This window comes from Falco biarmicus, chromosome Z (assembly GCF_023638135.1).
Source record: "Falco biarmicus isolate bFalBia1 chromosome Z, bFalBia1.pri, whole genome shotgun sequence".
In the NCBI taxonomy this organism is placed as follows: Eukaryota; Metazoa; Chordata; class Aves; order Falconiformes; family Falconidae; genus Falco; species Falco biarmicus.
The window spans coordinates 25,758,851-25,778,337 of record NC_079311.1 but is presented as its reverse complement, the minus strand read 5'-3'; the positions used below and the strand labels follow the sequence as shown (position 1 = coordinate 25,778,337).

Below are 19,487 nucleotides of genomic sequence, written 5' to 3'. Positions count from 1 at the left end.
TAATTCCAGAACTACCTAGTCATACATTCTGTCAGCTCAACTTTGATTTCATCACCACCTTCCTCTTCAAGCTTGCTACGACTTCTCAAAGGTACATAAATTTTTCATCTCCTTTACAATTCAGTACTTAGTGGTTAATCTTGAATCTAAACACACAAAATAACTACATTTAACTTCATATAAAATTCAGCATATACCAGCCTTCTTTGGTTTCAACAGGAGAAAAAGGTGGGATCACTGAGTTATCTGATCAGGATTGAAGGCCATTAGTGTATAGCAGCTGACACATTTCCTGCTAATATGATGGCAAGATGCCACCAATAACACAGGTCTTATGCTCACCTACACACAAAAAATCCCACCAAAAACCTGCAAAATTATTTTAATTTTGAGCTTAACCCCATGCAGCAAGGAACAGTCTAAAGCAAATTTAGAACACGGTTATACTCCCTTCAAATACTATTTCTAAAGGATTCTCTGACAGTCTCTAAACAATATAGTCAGTGCAGTAAATCATTACGACACCAGTAAATCATTACGACACCAGTAAATCATTACGACACCAGTAAATCATTACGACACCAGTAAATCATTACGACAGCTATCTCTTCTCTCTTTTTTTTCAAGTACCGTGTCTAGTGTCTATTCTGACTACACAGTGAATTATAGGTTGCAACCTCAGAATGCAATGGTAATTGCAATAAGGACTACATCTTTTCTGAGCATTAGTAGGTTGGATTTTTTATTTTTTATACTACTTCAAAATATAACACGGCATAGATTTTATCTGTACAGAAATTATATATACGCAAAACCTTTCCGTTTTCATGATGCACTAAGGACTCCGATTTATAACACACTGTCATTTCCATGCCTTCAGGAAACATTGCACTTTCTTAATTTCTGTAAGGAACGTCATACAGAAAATAGTCAAGCCACATTTGTGTCATGTCTGCCATTTTTAATTATTAGCAATCAAGCCTAAGAAATTTCTCCTTTGGTTTAACAAGTGCATACCTATCTTCCAATTTTTTTTTTTAATGCCACAACTCATAAAAGTGTTTAGGCTGATGCTAAGTCCCTCGCACTACATTAATAACTAATCACAGTAGACATTAATCATCTCGAGTATTTTACATGAGAATTGTCAGACTTAATCACCCTCCTCATATTTTCACTATTTACAAAGCTTCATTTATCATACATTTCAGCAGTGTGACAACAGTGGACTATTTTCCCTCTTTTTCAAGTATGTTAAGAAAGATAAAAAGGGTGGAAAATCATGATAATAGCTTTAAAGTTTTACTGTTTGATAACATCCATTTCCACCGGAAAATGACTCCTAAAAACTTACTTATTTTAATACCAGTCATAGAGAGAAGTAGAATTAGCAGGCTAAAACCTCAATGAAAGGACTGTTACACTTAATTATTAGAACGCGTTTTCTATTTTTATTATTGTTAAAACTTTGCAGACAGTATGAGAGTGATCTGTTCCAATCTAATGTTTCCTGCCAGGAGCCTGCTCCAGCACGAGCTCTCCATGAGGTCACAGTTTCCTTCAGGGCACATCTACCTGCTCTACCATGGGGTCCCCCACGGGCAGATATCTGCTCCATCATAGACCTCCATGGGCTGCAGAAGGACAGCCTGGCTCACTATGGTCTTCACTACAGGCTGCAGAAGGATCTCTGCTCCAGTGCCTGGAGCACCTCCTCCTTTTTCACTGATATTGGTGTCCATTTCCCTCACCCCTCTGTTGTGCAGCGTCTTCTACCCTTTGTAAATATGTTACCACATCGCTGCCTGCCTCAGCTTTGGCCAGCAGTGGGTCTGTTTTGCAGCCAGCTGGAACTGGGTATCTGACATAGGAGCACTTTCTGGCTTTTTCTCACAGAAGCCACCCCCTGCAGCCTCCCTGCTCCTAAAATGCTGCAAGATGACGTACTGGAGCAGAGGAATAGTGTGAGGATAGAGTGGCAGAGATGAAGTCTTACGGACTGACTGCAGTCCCTGTTCCCTACCGCCCTGCATGGCTTCAGGGGGAGGTGGTCAACAAGCTGGGAATGAAGTACTGAAGTTGAGCCTGGGAAGAAGGGGAGGGTGAGGGAAGATGGTTTATTTTTTCCCTTTTTTCCTCACTATCCTACTGTATTTTTAATTGGCAATAAATTAATCTGCTCCAAGTTAAGTCTTTTTCGACCATACAGTAATTGATGAGTGATCTCCCTGTCTTTATCTTGACCCACGAGCTTTTCCATCTTACTTTCTCCTCCTGTCCTATTGGTGGGGGGACAAACACAGAAGGGACGAGAGAAGTGACTGAGCAGCTGGTGGGCATCTGGCAGCCCACCAACATTAACCCACCACTCTGGATTATTTCATAAACATTTAAAAAAAAGAAATGACGACCCAGAATTTAAAGTTGATAATTCACCAAAGCATGCCAATTATCTTCCTTTGTCCAACTTCTATGCTGTATTTTGAAATTAAAAAAAATCTGACAGTCAGCCTCAAATCATTTTACAAAACACATCTGCAGGGTGAAGCCAATTTTCTTACAAATTTCATTAAAAAGACATTCAAAAGAATAAGTAATTTTAAAAGTAAAATTAATTTGTGTGACATTATGTAACTTTTTACTGAGTTCAAGTTTTTAATGTAGCTGACTAAACACCTGATAAATATGCAGAGAACTCAAAGGAGATCATCTTTCAGATAACACTGAAAAGATGAAATTAAATTAAAATTAAGAAATGTTGGTATTCACCTAGAATGGTTCATGACTAATAACATATAAAAATACAGTTACTTTTCTGGAAGGCTCTACTTTACCCCCAAAATCAGATTATACAAAACGACAGGAATAAGTATCAGTGCTCCTGAAGTACATTTCCACCTCAGTCAGATTAAAAGTGATGAATACTAAGATACTCTATTAGCATTTGTAGGCACCACAGATAAAATGAACATCTTTGCCTGGGCAAAAATATATGCAAGCTGAAAGCTTTATACATTTTTATTTTAGAAGTCATTTTATTAAAATAATTTCCACATCAAGTATGAAGAGGCTTACACTTTCAGGAAGATAAGATTCATTTTATTACATTTCTTGAAAATAATTCTAGCATTCACTAATCCTGCATTTTATTAATAATATATTCTAAGAATTGAGCTACTATTTTGATGCTTACATCTGCTCATGAAATGTTGGGCCATTCACATACACCAGCAGTTCTGGGGCTAAACACAGTAAACTCATCACGTGCTGAGACTATCTTCAGCATTGTATCATCTACCCACAACACATCCAGATCATAGCAGATGCTCCCAAGGCAGATTACATGGCTTCACATGAAGTCATGGTAGGCAGTCAACACAGATTTTTTTAAACACTTATAAAGCGTATGGAAGACCACATTAACAATTTACTGTGCTAAGTAACAACATAGAAACCCCCATATGCTCTATGCCAACAAGTATGATACCCAGTCCTGAGAAAACAATGCTGCATTAGTGGCCCAGTAGAACAAAGCAGATGAAGCCTCTTTCAAAGGAGAAAATGCTCCTTTCTCCTGTGCTGCTGTAAACATTTTGGTTTTCAGGCTTATGGTCTGGCTTCCAACCATAGTTCCTCTGAATGTCTTCCATATCTTGACTTCCTGACTACTACCCTTGTCAAAAAGTCTGTATTTCCAAATCCTGGACTCCAACCAGAATCCTCACCAAGTCTTAATCATTACAGTATGGGGAGACTGTCCCGTTACACCATGTACTCTTTTATCCAAAGCAGTATTTCATGAAAGCACTACAGAAGGACAGCAGTTTTCTCAGAACTTGTATAATTAGACCAAATCCAGGCTTCCCACCTGTGCCGAAAGCTCAAGGAGGAACACGTAAGGCTTACCTTGTCCCACATCACTAATCAGAAGTCTGATGGCAGTGATACTACTAGAAGGTCATCAACCTACATTCCTTGCTGATTCACTGTGCCATGCAGATACTGCTTATCTGCCTCCAAGTCACAAAACACATCTTACTCTCAACAACCTCCAGGTGCTCTGCAAATCTCAGCACCTGCTAACAAAGTCACCTACAATCAGTGTGCGATAATTTACGTGAAAAATACAGCTCTCTTGACAATTACTACAAGAACACATGGCACTACCTACAGAAGGACCAATGTTCTCAAATGGCTGGGAAATTATTGTCCTGTGGCTTCAAAACCAACCATTAATTTTGTTATGCAGGTGGAACCTTACCGCAGATGACTGGCAGTGCTATAGCACCAAAAAAATATCACTGTAGCACTAGGTAAAGTCCCTTACCTTATCTGCAGTAGTACATATGCCATGATGTTTATTAGAAGAACCACAGATACAATAGGGGCTAGCAAACATCCTCAATCCTATACAAATATTTCTAAGGGAGTGTTTTAGTATGAAGGATGACTTATGGAAGCAGAAATACTCTAAAGACTTGACTGTCACTGCACAGCTCTTAAATGTCTACCTATAGGTAAATTATGTAATACAGAAATCAAAGTGAATTGCAACTCAAGGCCCACAGAGATAAGATCCACAAAAAAAATAATGTTAGATTACTTGCTGCTTGCTCCTTGGTCATTTATGGATATACTACATGGCAGACATCCCTCGAACTATTAGAAAAATCACACATCCCTGAAAACTGCCAGTATGTCATACTACATTTTCCTCAATCCTCCGTGAGATTTATTTCTACATGTCAGTATTTTTATTGTATCAATTAAAAGTCAAAAGAGCAAATGCAGTGACCATTAAGACAACTTCAAGGTCATAAGGTTATTCAAATCAAGCCTTAGGATATATTATTCACACCACCATGTACAGAGAACTCACTTTTACTCCTTTCCAATTGCAAAGACCTGAGATAATCTACTCATGATGCATCCTAAAAGAATTTGCAAGTTTGGTTTTGTTCCCATTTTACAGAACTAGTAGGACTGTTTCTATAACATATTTAACCAACATGACAAATAGTATATGAAGCTTTTGAGGGAGCTGTAATTCTTTGAGAAGAAATCATTATGCTAGATTACTTTAATAGGTCTTTTTTTGATCTTGCTTAACTCGCAACTTTTAAAGCCTTTTTTTACAAGTCATTATAAGAGACCGAGTTTTCTTTCGTTTTAAAAATAATGTCAAGAGTATCTCAACTGAACACACTGAACATATCTTTTGCCTTAGGTAAAATTAAATTATTTTTTACTGCCCTACATAAGCCTTTGAGTTGCATACTTTCAAAAACAAAAATAGCTTTAATCAAAATAGAGAAATAATAGTTCTTGTTAATTACTGCACGTGAAAAAGAATCACAGCACCAAAAAATCTTAGTAAGTGCCTGCCATGCACGAATCTTGTTCTCTGTAATTCAGATACTTTCAGTTACTTAGCAAGAACTGTAACCATCACAGCATTAGATCCAATACTGTGTCACAAGCAAGAGAATGTTATAAATATTCTGGGGCCACAGATTTCCTTATGGAAGAATTGTTATGGATTCCTGGAAGCAATAAAGAAATCTAAAACAAAGTTTTAAAACCAGTGGTTTACTTCTGCTCTAAAACATACCAATAATCAACTACCGCTAAGAGACAAATCACAGATACCTTTTTAAGCTATACCATTTTTTTGAGAACTTTTTTTTCTTTCTCCCTTGACTTTGCAAAAAGGAATGGAGGGAAACAGTTTTCCAAGGCTTTAAAAAACAACAACAACAAAAACAAAAAAAATCCCCACCAACCCTTAGCCATTCTAAACAGAACAAAAAAGTGTCCTGTAAAGTTTGAAAAAATTCTGGAATAGAATCCCTGTGTAGTTGGATCTCAGAAGTAAGCAGGCTCAATAATGGGGGGTGGGAGGTGTGGTGGTGAGGTGGTAGAACTGATCTCTCTGTTTTGAAACGAAGAATAAGGTAAAACATTAGACTGCTACTATCTCTTATGTGTTAGCAACAACAATAAGCAAAAGGTTTACTTAAGGGTATGAAGATGCAAAATCTCCTCTGACATCCCCTCTTGATTAGGAGCCATCAAATAAAAACAACAAAAAAGATAAAGTTCGCCTTGCCTTAAATGATTAACAAACCAATTTACTTTAAATCAACTTGGTTTTTTACCCAAGGTAAGCACTTGAAACAGTCCTGTGAACATCTGAAGGCTCACTCATACCCTCAAAGTGAGTATGCTCATAATACTCTGCTGAACCAGTGTCTACATTGATTAAACCCCAAGTGGTTGTATCACGTTCCTTTTACATAGTTTTCAGCAATTCTTAATTCAGCATTTAGGAGGAGTAGGCAAAATTAAGACTAGTATTTGGAGCTTCATCTCACTTGTAAAACAGAAAAACATACTTGAATTGCCAAATGTCTGCCTATGAATAAGATTCAACAAAGGCCCTATTTTCTAAATTCTCTCTTTGCTTTTTTAGCTAGAAGCTAATTGAAATAACCAAACTTAAATTTGTAGTCAAGTTTTAGTTATCAGTTGTATGTTGAAAAAGTACTGACAGGTATAATTAGAAATAGAGACAAAATGCAGAGAACTACAGAGACAAAAGTCAATGATCTAAAAGTTTACATACAATAGCAGGCTATCTGTCATTGCTGGAAAGGGTTTCCTTTTCTTTTTAAGCTTCATAATTTAACTATATTCAATATGATGTTTGAGAGTTATATGCATTTACTTAAAAGATGTATTTCTTATTCTAGTAATTCTAGTAATTTCAAGAATACTTTGGCGTCATTTTGGATCATACTTAGCAGACTGTCCTGCTCAAAACTTTCATGCAGAAAAGGTATACTATTTCTAAGCACTTTAATTAAAACCTGTAAAGTGCCTGTCTTAAATTTACATTTTTCTTATTATTATTTTTTCTGACTTACTTTAAAATTTTCCATTACAGTAGCCTTATTCTGCATATGAAAATAAGACCCTACAGACAGAAAGATCTGAGGCAACTAAGTTCTTCCAAAACCTGTGAAGTTGCATTAAGGGTCTGACCTAAACCTACAAAAATCAAGAAACAGTCTTAAAGGCTAAAAGGAGTTACAATAAAAGTTCAATCATACTTCCTGTTTTCACAGCTGAACTGTAGTATTTTTAGAACATTATACTTCTGCCGAAGTCTAGATCTCATTTACACTTTAGCGAATTCTTAAAAGACTTCAGAAAACATTGAAAGAGAGTATGTTAGAAAAAAATCTGCAACCAAGGGGAAGAAGTGTAATTGCTAAAACATCATTCTGGTTTATATGAAACTGTTTTAGAACCCCTCTCTGTTAAAAGTGTTTCTTTCATTTTGTTTAAAACACCAGTTATAATAAACCAATCTGTCCTAAGTAATTCAAAATGTTCTCTTCTGCACACCTTGAGGTGTGGCTTTCTCGTATTTTCTCATTTTAAGAGGAAACTTCAGCTTTTAAAATTCTCAATAGTTTTTTCATTTTTCATCTAATTTGCAACAGACTGATATATCATCTGTGTGTATTTATTTAATGTTAAAATAAATTAATCAAAAGGACAGAATGCATCAGGATAGGAGGTATTCAGGTCAAAAGGAAAAGCCTGAAGTAATACCCCAGTTATTCTTTCAAGTCTCATCCTGGCAAGTCTCTCCCCCAAACAATGAAGGACTTTTGGTTTTCTACAGAAACATGAATTCCACTAGTTAACCCACAAGCAGTTTATTTTTCCTTATGTAGTCAAAAATATGCTTCATTTTTTGTATGCATATAAATCTGTTTAAATCCTAGCTACCTACAGAAGGAGTCAATTCCAATTGTACAATTCAATGACACATGGTAAAGAGCGCATTCTCATTAAATCTACAGTAAACAGATTAGTGCTGCCATCTAGTCATAAATAAACTTTTCCTTGCTACAGAAATGTACAGTCTGTAAAATACATCTAGATGATTTAAACAAAACAAGCAAGAACAAGCACTCAGAAAACACTGCTTGCATTTATTGATCCCCTGCAACCCCCGAGCCATGAGGAATTATTCTCAACTAATACAACCAGTTAAATGTACCTTATACTGGTTTTAGATGCTAAAATGAAGTTACCTGTCATTAATGATCCAGTTCAGACACAGATTGAGGGAATTAAGGTTTTTGCATCTCTTTACTATTTCCATCACTGTTTCATTGTCCAGTTCTGTGATATGACGTAGGTCCAAACTGGAAAGATTTCTTAGCTGTTGAGACAAATATAATAGAAAGAATTGATCTAAAATCTGTTCTTATATATAACTGCTATAAAAACTGTTACACTTCTTGGAATCACGTATAATGTGTGTGAGCTAGTCAAGACAGATGAAATTACTGTATTTTTATCAGAAAGGAAACATATCAAAGATATTAATAAAATCCAACTTTAGTAAATCTGGAATTCAGGCACTCGGTGACTCCATGAAATCAGGACACTCTCATTCATGCTCCAATACATCGACAATAGGGGCCTACACCTTCCTCCTTTGGTATCTTACACTCCATATAGTTAAAAGTAGCATACCAACTCATTTAGTTACAAGAAAAGCATAGCATGGAAGGAAGACAGCACATTTGTGCTTACATTCAAATGCACATGATTAAAGACGCCAGAGCCTAAGGCTTTCAAACTAAGTAAATACTAGAGACTCCCTGAAAATAAAAAATTTTTACTGTAGTCTCACTTGTGCAGCCATCAACAACAACTTGGATATTCTGAACAACAGCAGTTGGAGTCACAGAACAGTATGATTAAGATTTATGCACTGATTAATCTGATTTATTACTATTGTTAATCATTACAACGTCCTTCAAAAGTAAACAAAACCCTCTTACTACTTTTATTAGCTATGGATTCAAAGAAGATTTTTACAGATTTCTGCAATATCCTTGAAAAACAGATCAGTTTAGTCATAATAACCTCCAAGTGCTGTTTGCTTCTTAAGCTGTCTGAAATAATCTCTGTTATACTCTGGAAAAATAATTGCATTAGGTAATACTGACACTTTAATTAAACCTACCTTCCCCGCAAGAGAGAAAAAAATAATCCTGTTCAGTGATTTAAGTCACTAAGGATTTGCTTAAGCAAAGGCATACAACTGAGATCATATAATTGGTCCACTTCAGTAGTTAATTATTAAGTCAGTGCTGGGGAAGGGGGGGAGGGAGTGATAAAAAGAGATGAAAAGGAAAAAAATGAGGACTTCACATGTAGGTAGTCTTCTACAGGAACAGGTGTTTTAGTGTTTTGTTCCAGAAGTTCTTAACATTCTCCAAACTAAAGCTGAAGATAAACCACATACTGCTTCCAAAAATTCTGCAGAACAAGCATAAGAATTAAGGAACATGACACAACTTAAGGAGAAACAACTCCAGGGTACATCTACAGGAAGTAGGACAGTAATATTCCTATTATTAGGACACTACCACAGGTGTACGGTGGAGCTGCTTGTTGCAATCCCATATAAACTTCTGATAATCTTACTTGCCTATTAGGCATAAAAACACACAATGATTAATACTGTGTTGGTAAAATGGACAGATTTTATCAGCTCTGTCTCTCTCCATTCCATATGTATTGCTCTAGCAGGAGTTTAAAAGACTTGCCTTCTATGCACCCAAAAAATGCTCACAATCAATCCCTCATTTTTTCTGTACAAGTTACAAGAAGGTGCTGAAACTTAACAGCAACTTGAGGATCCCTCACCTCCATACAGCTATTCCTGTTAGATACTTTAGCCTTTATACTATGTTGGCAGTAACAAGAATGATTCGACAATTCAACAATGGATATGTTCTATGACAGTAAACCAATATTCACCAGAAGACCTCAAAGATGCAGAGAAAATCTTCCCATTAAAAAAAAACCAAACAAACCACAACAGAAGTCTTAACGAAAACACATGTTCTTTCAAGACAACAATCTTCTTATATCCAGGTGACAATACTGATGATATTTTTGTCATTACTCTAGAGAGTAAAAAACATGAACTTACATTGAAGACAAATTAATGCATGGAGGTCAGCGCTTCTTTAAATTTCAGGCCATGTTAGACATTTAAGTAAGAGGTAATGGTAGAGTATCTACTTTATTGAGGCAATGATGAATGCAGCAGAAAGAATTTGTGATTTCCCAGGGAAAACGGAGACTTTTGCATTTGATGGGTAGACTCAAAACCAAAATTGAATTCCTAGTATTCCTATTGACCAAATTAATAAGGTTTGCAAGGTAGATTTTACCCTTTACTGTCACAGAATGATCATTCCCTCATTGTTTCCTTCCTTCATACGAGTAATGATCTACCATTATATTCACTATACAGTAACTCAACCATCACTTGCCTTTTTTACAGTCACATTCATTCGTTTGAAACAGCCTACCTGACACCTGACCTACTCGGTAGGTTAATTCTTCTTTTTATCAAGCATAACAGTCAATCCAGAAAACCTTACTGCCTTTTGAAGTTTGAAGAGACTGCCTCAGACTGATACAAACTCCTCAAGTGTAATTTGCTCTATACAACCTCACTATTGCCATTTCAGACGAGTGAATGACTTCGAAGAGCTGCAGAACTGGATACACACTCCCTTAAGTACTGGACCGTCTGACATGATTTTGTATCGATCTGAACATAGCAGGTGAAAAGAATACCCCTTTGCCTATTTAAATCAACGTCTTAGTACCGGTCAGAAAATTGTTATAAATGGACAGGTAACCATTTTTCATTAAAAAAAAAAAAACAAAACCAAAACACCCAGGATACATACTTCAATGACAAATGTCCCATTTTATATTTTACCTGAAAAAATAATCTTAAGGAATTAATGCTACAATGCTGAATTCTTTATTAATCACTAGTATTATAAGAAAATGGCAAGAAAAATTATGCAAGTTTTATATTCTACCTCTAACCCTCACATTTAAGGTGGTATGATATTTTAAAAGATTAAACTTCTCTGAAGTGGACAACTGGACAGTTGAGATGTTCCTATCTTCAGTGCACGCATGAATCTTGAGATTAAAATAGCATAATTTTAATTAGCATTTTTCCATAGGAAAAGGATATTCTGTGACTTAAATACTCAATCTTGGCACACCAGGATGAATAAATTTTTTCTTTTTCTTCCCTCTCCCCCCCATTTACTTCATGCAGCTACACCATTTTATTGAGCAATTTCAGGGCCGTTCTTCTACAGATATTCACACTTTCTTGCAACTCTTAATTTTATAGCTCTACAAAGAATGCTCAGCATGAGCAGAATTTAAACTCTGAACTCAGCTCCAGCAGCCAAAATGCTTTAACTGAACGAGGAATATTTAATGTGGCAATAAAACAGACAATGGAAAGAGTAGACAGAGGGCTTAAAAATATGAAATAGAAAATAAAATACAAGAATTAAGAGAAAGCAAGAACAGTTAAACTAATTGTGTGTGCCACATATATAAACAACCTTACTGAAATTACTGAATATTGACTCAGTGTTAAAATCGTTATGAGATAGTATAATAATAGCATTTAAATTTCAGAGGGAGCCTCGTTAGCTGAATGAGATTAGAAGGGAGCAGGATGTTGGTCCCTTCCTCCCAGTCCTACAGACTGAATTGACAGCCCAGTATGTGAAGGTTTTCTGAGGAGATTGCCTGTTACAATGTACTGAAAGGGAATTGTTCCACTGTGAATGACAGATGCAAAAGAACCACTGAGATCACAAAATGGACAAATGAAGTTTGAAAAACAGACCTTCATGTCTTTTAAAAACATGTTAAGATTAAAAAATTAAATACTATTATTTATAAGAAAATACCTACTACTTTTGGATCTCAAATATTTCAAATCATTTTTGTTCAACACTCTCGTTAGTTGGTTTAAATTACATTTTATGGCAGTTGATATATTCAAAGATTCAGAGATTATCATACTATTTGTGTGCCTGAATGTTATGGATTTCCTAAGACCTCTATCTTGATTACTAGAACTTGTAATATTAAAATATATGCAATGCTAATCAAGAAGCTAGAGCATTTGAAAACTACCGTAACAAAAAAAAAAAGAAAAAAAGGAGAGAGAAAAGAGGCTGTTCAAGTTTAGGATAAATTTCCTATACTTCAGATGATAAAAAATTATTATCACAGGTAGTTTTTCAGTGTGGATGTATCAACTCCTGTGCATATTTAGCTGTTACTGTAGAGGTCTATCAATATGAGCATGCAATATTTTTTACTGTTTTTTGTTCCCCACATTCTTCCACAATTCCCGTAGAGATCTGCTTCCTTAAAAATCATAGAATAGAATTATATGCCTTTAAGAACGAGTCCAAGCATAAACTTAACACTGCCAAGTTCACCACTAAACAATTCACATAAGATCAACGCTCTTCAGAACTAAAGCCAAATTATTTCTGAAGGAAAGTGTTTATAAGGACTTAATGAGCTTTAAACTCGCATCTTCTGCTAATTAAGCTTAATTTTCTTGATGCTCTCTGTGTATATTTGCCTTCAGGGAACAAACTGCTCTCTAATTTAAGCCCCTCAAAACAAATGTATCATCACAGGATATAAAAAATAGCAAACTGAGAAAACTACCAATCACATTCTTTTTATTATTATGTCAATAGAATCTATAAACTATTTTTTAAAAAGTCACATACATTAATTTTTACTTAAGAGATTCAGTAACTGAACTATGTTATTGAGATACACCGTGTTCCTGAAACAGTAATCATACATGGTTTAAAGAATTGGAAAATGATTTAATGGTTACTGAGGAGACTGTTTTCCCATAGACTGATTTAATGTTCCGCATATGCACAACTTTTAATTTAATTTCTTAAATATTACAGAACATTGAGCTCCCATTGCTTAAATAAAAAATACACATTAAAAACTAGTGTCATAAGCACATTTAATTTGCATCACTCACAATAAAGCAACACAGAAAAAGTCTGTTTTGAAGAGTATAGGTATTTGTAAAGAACCTTGCCTGAGAATAAAAGAAAGTATGTGTTGATTAAGGAAATAAATTTGCCTTTGTTTTGTAATGTACCACAGCAAAACACAATACTAAAGTGGATGACATTTGTATTCAAGCTGCTACTCCTTCCAAGATGATTGATAATAATAATTTGGGTTTTGATGTACTGCATGTATACTTTACAAGTCATGCTACAAAAATAAATATATTGCCCTCCTTTCAAACATAAAGACCCATTGCAGAGGAGCTACTTGTACACATATATAAACTGCATATGTAGTACCTGTGTTACAAGACTCACCTCCACTTTATGAACTTTAAAAGCTGCTGTTGAATTACACTATTGCTGAGTCATAGTTTACCCTCCCTTTGTGTTATTTACTCTCAAGTACCACTAAAGAACCTTGGCTTTTTTTTTCCTGGAAAGCTTCACACCCCCACAGAGCACTGAAACCCTTTCAACCATGCAATCATTCTTCTCTACAATACCTTTTTTACTTCATTGCAACTTGAAAGAAACTGCAGTTGGGTACAACTACTAGATCCTTAAAAATTATTAGAAGAATTTCTTGTTCATTCAACAGAATTGTTAGCTTTAGTTTGACAAGATGTAAAAAGGTTCCCTTACAGAGTCTATAGCACCATGCCATTTAAAGTATCAAGCCAATCCTCACAAAGAATTTCCCAACACCACTACATTCAGAAATTACTTACTTTTTCCTATGACTGGAAGACTAGCATTTAAAAAGGCATCTTATTAAATGCACACAGATTCAAATAAATCATATGCCATCATATGAAATATAGTTCATTACATAAATTGCTTAAAAAAAATTGTTTTCTCTAGACCTAGCCAAAGAACAATCATGTTCTCATATAGGAAGCATGACTTTGTAAGAGTAGAAGGTATGCTGAAATGTTACCATACAAAGAGCAAAAAGCTAAGCACTTCATGTCAAACCAAATCAGTTACTAAAGGACCATACAGTACCTCAGTTTAGAAAAGGCTCCTGCAAAAATCAGTTTTCTCATGTGTAGAGTATCATTACATATATCTCTCAAGCAAATAATGTCTGCACTGAGCCCTAAATATTTGCTCTATAAATCTGAATTTTGATTGACTTCATACTGGCCACCAACTAAGACGCAGGTACAAGTCAGTTAGATTGGACATGACTATCAGATAACAATTATGAGACAAAGAAAGAAGTGAGATCACATTGTTCCAAAAAAAGTTCTTAGATAAACTGACTCCATGTATTGGTGATTAGAAGAGTAAGTTAGAACATTTTTCTATCAAGATGTTGTCCAAGGATTCACACATATTTAGATGAAAACGTCTGTAATAAAATTTACCTGACACAGACTGTCAGAAATACATGGTAAGAAGCACAGATGAGTTATACTGCTAGAAAGCAACTACTCTTGTGTATGTATCAGAACTCAAAGGAAGAAGCCAAGGAAGAGGCTTGGAAATAAAACTATGCCTGGATGCTGAGATTTGCTGGTGCCAGCTGTTGAATTTCTGTTAGAAGTGCAACAATTGAATTGCTGAGAGGCAATTATCACAGGAGGGGAAAAAAGACCACCACTTTTGGGGCCCAAGTTACAAAATTAAAAAACCACTACTTCACTAGTTAGCATATAGAGTTTCTTTTTCATATTTAGTTAATGAATAAAAATGACCCAGTGTGGTTATTCTGTCTTCAATGCAATTACCTAACATGCATAGGTACTTTGCACATTTCCATAGGCCTTCATGCTTACAGGAGAATCGAAGAAAGTGAGAAGTGAAAAATAACCAGCAATAAACTCTTGAAAGAAAAAAGGATGTGAGGAGAGGAAAGGAGAAAACAATAAAAAAAAAAAATCCACAAAAACAAATGATGCAGGGAAAGGTAAGTAAATAATAGAATGAGAAAAAAAATAAAGCAAGCAAACAATAGTTGGGGATGTACTGATAACAGAAGATGAATCAACACTATATCCAGTATATGTTCTTCCCTCCTCCATAGGAACAAAGCTGACACATGTAGGACTAATTTTTCTAATAAAACAGATCATGCAGATCTTTCGTGACACTTGTACAGGTTACAGCTACAAAGAAAAATAAAACATTCTACATCACCAGAACAAACCACTGGTTTCAATTGGGAGTATAAATGTGAATTGCGTATACACACACTCACACTCCCCCTCATTCCCCTTCTCTCTCCCTGTGTCATGCAGTGCCTCTCATCTTGGCCAATAATCACTATTTACTTTAGGTGCATTTTTTTTTTTTAGTTTACAATAACTTCAAGGAAAAAAGGCAGCAGTGTGATAACATGGTTTTGTTCAAGAAGTAAGTTTTGTTGCATGTCATTATGTTCAACATAAAAATAATGAAAATAAACCCTGAATGTTTCTTCTTTTTCTAAAATATGTATTTTCTCTACCATACTCCAAAATTAGCTATTAAAATTGCTCTGTGATTCAGCAGCACTGTAATTCAGAATTTTCAAGTGCCACTATTTTTAAAGACAGCTAACATTACCAGGGGGGAAATACAGTAATAATAACCCACTCACTTTTTATACATCCATCAGCCTCAAAGCAATTTTCCAACAGAGGCCAGGGCTGTTATCTCCAGTTTGCACACAGGAAGCAGGACAGAAGGGAACTAGCTCTACACAGCCTTGCAGGACACACTCACAGGCCACGTAAAGCAAAAATCAGATTCCACATTCTCTAAGAACATGGGACTGGAATTACTACTATGCACATACAAAGTTCCAGTTAAGAACTCAACAAGAAAATGACCATAAGAAATACTTGATGGTTAGAACAAAAATAATGATGTCATCAACAGATCAGTAATGAAAAAGACAGACCCAGGAGTTGAATATCATGTTGCTCCTCCACAGGTATTCGCTTTAATTCCCAGCTGGAGTTTATGTCCTCCAAAGAACTGTAGAAATGGAACATGTCTGTGCCGGATACTTCAGTGCAATTCAGTTTCTGTTAAAACTGCCTGCTGTACTATGAGGAAGTAATACCTGACAGAGGAGCCACATGGAAGCACTGCTGAAGTCACTGCAGCGAGATTAACCAGGTATCCCTTGTTGGTAGCTTAGAGTAAAGCACACTGAATTCCAATACCATTGCCCAGCCACTGTATGACTGGGAACATCTCACTTCTTTTTCCCCCTCAATATATGGCAGCACCCCACTTGCCTGTATTGAAGTAGCCATCAATGTAAAAAATACCTCATTATCATGCACAGAAGTCATCTGTATGTGAAAAAATACTTTGCAAACCTTACAGAAGATGTCGTATCACTGATTCATAGAATACTTTGGGTTGGAGGGGACCTTTAGAGGTCATCTAGTCCAACCCCCTGCAATGGTCGGGGACATCTTCAACTAGATGAGGTTGCTCAGAGCCCCATCCAGCCTGACCTTGAATGTTTCCCGGGATGGGGCATCCTCTCCCAGCGACCTGTTCTAGTGTGTCACCACCCTTACTATAAAAAATTCCTTCCTTATCTAGTCTGAATTTACACTCTCTCAGTTTAAAACTATTACGCCTTGTCCTATCACGACAGGCCCTACTAAAAAGTCTGTCCTCATCTTTCTTATGAGCCCCCTTCAAGTACTGAAAGGCTTCAATGTCTCCCCAGAGCCTTCCCTTCGCCAGGCTGAACACCACCTAAGTGTTCAGGATTATCACATCACTGCCTTTGCAGCGTCAATAGCCTACAGAAAGCTTCTACTGGCACAGCTTCAGGGAAGGAAATTAGAATCCCCAAGTCTCAAATCCCAACAAAAAGCACGTGCACCACTTACTTACGCCATATGACTTTTTCCAAGTTTATGCAAAGCACTCTTTTAGTTGTTATTTTTTGAAGGGCTATGTGCAACAATGTCACTCCTACGTAAATGATTTCGAATAGTTTATTATTATTAAACCACATGAAAATCAGAACTAAATGTTAATAAGAAAAATCAAGATCTTGACTTTTCTTCAATCAAATAAATGGTATTATAAAGTCACTTCGTTGAAGGATAAGACATCTATTAAATACTCAATAAATCTAGGCCGGAATAATGCAGCAACCAAAGCATGCACCTGAAAAGCAATCTGTGTGGGAATTTCCCACAAAGCCTTGGACTACATAACCCATCTGTCTGATTTCCAAATTATATACCCAACATAAAAGTAGGAGGTATGTAAATATAACCTATAGTCATACATGCATAGTTTTCATAGGACATGAAAATTATTGTATTATTCCTCTCTCTCCCACAGATAAATACCACTTTTACACATCATCTCAGTATACACACGGTCCTTCCCAAATTGCATCCTTCGAGGTGCTGTAATTTCGCCATGCAAATTAAATTCTCTGGCTTTTTTCTTTTTGCATGTGTTCCAAAATGTTTTCAATTCTTCTGTATTTTCAGCTACTGAGCTGTCCTAGGCCAATGAAAATATTTCGCAGATATGCTGAATGGTTCTGTATAACAACACAAAAACAGCACAGCTGCATCAAAAAGACCTGTATTTTCTTCAGGCATGTTCTGTTTTCACTAAATATGCTCTCCGCTTACTACCTCAAGGTCTCTTTAACCATCTTTATGTTTACCAGAACTTTTCATATTCAATATCCATTTCTACAGTCATCTTTACAAGTTTTAAGTTCCATTTTCGTACTTGAACATTTATTCATTCTTAGCTATAAATAATAATTTATCTATTCCAGATGCATTTTAGTTCTGTTCTCCCTCATGTGTGCTTAATCCCTGAATCTACTTTCAGTTACAAATTTTAATATGCTGTATGTCCACCTCATCCAGGTCATTCATTTTAGTGAACACTTCCATTATTTTCTGCAGATTCACTCAAGCTGGTTCTCCCACACATCACTCCTCTTACATAAAAGAAAATCTGTCATACTATCGATGTTAAAATACAAAGATGGACATAAACAAAATGTATGTGCATAGGGGATATACTGTTGCACTAAGGGTCCTGTCTAAATCTCTGGCAATAAGAATTCCGCACTTCCAGTCATGGAACTGTCTTGTTTGCAATGGAATCTGGTATAACTAGGCATTTTAAAGACTTTTGGCCTGAATGGTTTACATAGGGAATTCTGAATGCGTCTGCTCAAATAATGCAATGTTCATTTACCTTGTCAGATTTCTATCCATGACTGTTACTCATCGTATGTATACAAACTTACCCTGGCTGATACCTGTGGTTTGGCAATAGTCAAACATACTAATGACGAGATAAAAGTAGCTACAATACTTACATTAGTGAGGTGAATGACTCCTTTTGATGTAACAGAGCAGCCCATAAACCCAACATACTGTAGCTCAGGACAATGTTCAGCAAAAGCTTTCACAGACTGATCCGTCACCTACAGAAAAGATACACAGGTAGCAGTTGAATAGGTGATATAAGCACATACTCAATACAGTCTAACCAGTTTCTCCGTAACATTGGCAAGCTGCTCATTAATACTTCCATTATTATTATCATTACTATTAATTATTTCAAGAGTTTAAGAGAAAACATTGAATATGCACACACATCTATATAGGTACATGAAAAGGAAAAAGACAGTCTCTGACAGATATGGATCATCTTCTTGAAGTAAGAGAAGAAATGGAAGAAAACAGAGAATGATGGCCACAAATTCAAGTATTATTTTCATCCCGTTTATCTGCAAATACCCCAAGAGACCATTCTATTTACTATTCCCATAAACTATATAAAAACATGAAAATGTTAACAAATTTATGTTATTGCTATCCTGCAGACTCATGCTATAGCCATCATTGACTACACAGAATTTGAATTGTGTGGTATTTTAAGTTTATATTCCTTTTCTAAGCATTTTTGCTAAAACAAAGCAATAGATGATTTTAACTTGAAGATTATACTACATCTGTTTCCCACATCAGGCTTGTATATCATGGTAATATACTATTGCGACAGTTATCAGTTGAAAGCTACCTAGTTTATTACTTGGTTTATTTATTTCTACAACTATTTTTTCTTTATAGTTAAGTTTGCCTAATAAAATTTAATAACTACAAAACACAATCCATTACATAAATATAATGCTGTGCAGGTAGACTAAATATTCAAAAGGACAATTTAGTGAACTCTGTGAAGAATATAATATTGACATGGGTATATGTAAGATACCTGTGTATCTTCCTTTAAATACAGTGTTGATTTTTGGGGCGGTTTGGTTTTGGTGTCTTGTTTTGGTTTTTGGTTGTTTGGGGTTTTTTTCCTGAGAAGTATATATTTCCAGTGTAAATGACAGTAATGCAAAACTCTATTGATTCTGGGACAAAAACTGTATTTTCCAGTCAAACTGCTCAGGAATGTCTCACTAAGTGTGGAATTGAAAGTCCTGAACACTGAGGACATTCTGAGATTGTAAGGATGCCTCCTTGTTATTGCGGAACTCGGAAACAAAAC

The 19,487-nt window shown here is 35.7% G+C and overlaps 1 protein-coding gene across 4 annotated transcripts in view; it reads right to left on the bottom strand.

Moving 5' to 3' along the window:
* The window catches only part of FBXL17 (F-box and leucine rich repeat protein 17), a 281,652-nt gene that overhangs the window by 182,130 nt on the left and 80,035 nt on the right, over positions 1–19,487 (bottom strand). For all 4 annotated transcript variants that reach the window (XR_008819355.1, XM_056323976.1, XM_056323975.1 and 1 more), the window contains 2 exons: positions 18,304–18,411; positions 8,109–8,239 (listed from right to left, as the gene is read on the bottom strand). Coding sequence is in view for 3 of the 4 variants with exons in the window: in XM_056323976.1 (XP_056179951.1) it covers positions 8,109–8,239; positions 18,304–18,411 (239 nt within the window). In the remaining variant the exon portion in view is untranslated. The remainder of the gene's footprint in view (positions 1–8,108; positions 8,240–18,303; positions 18,412–19,487) is intronic.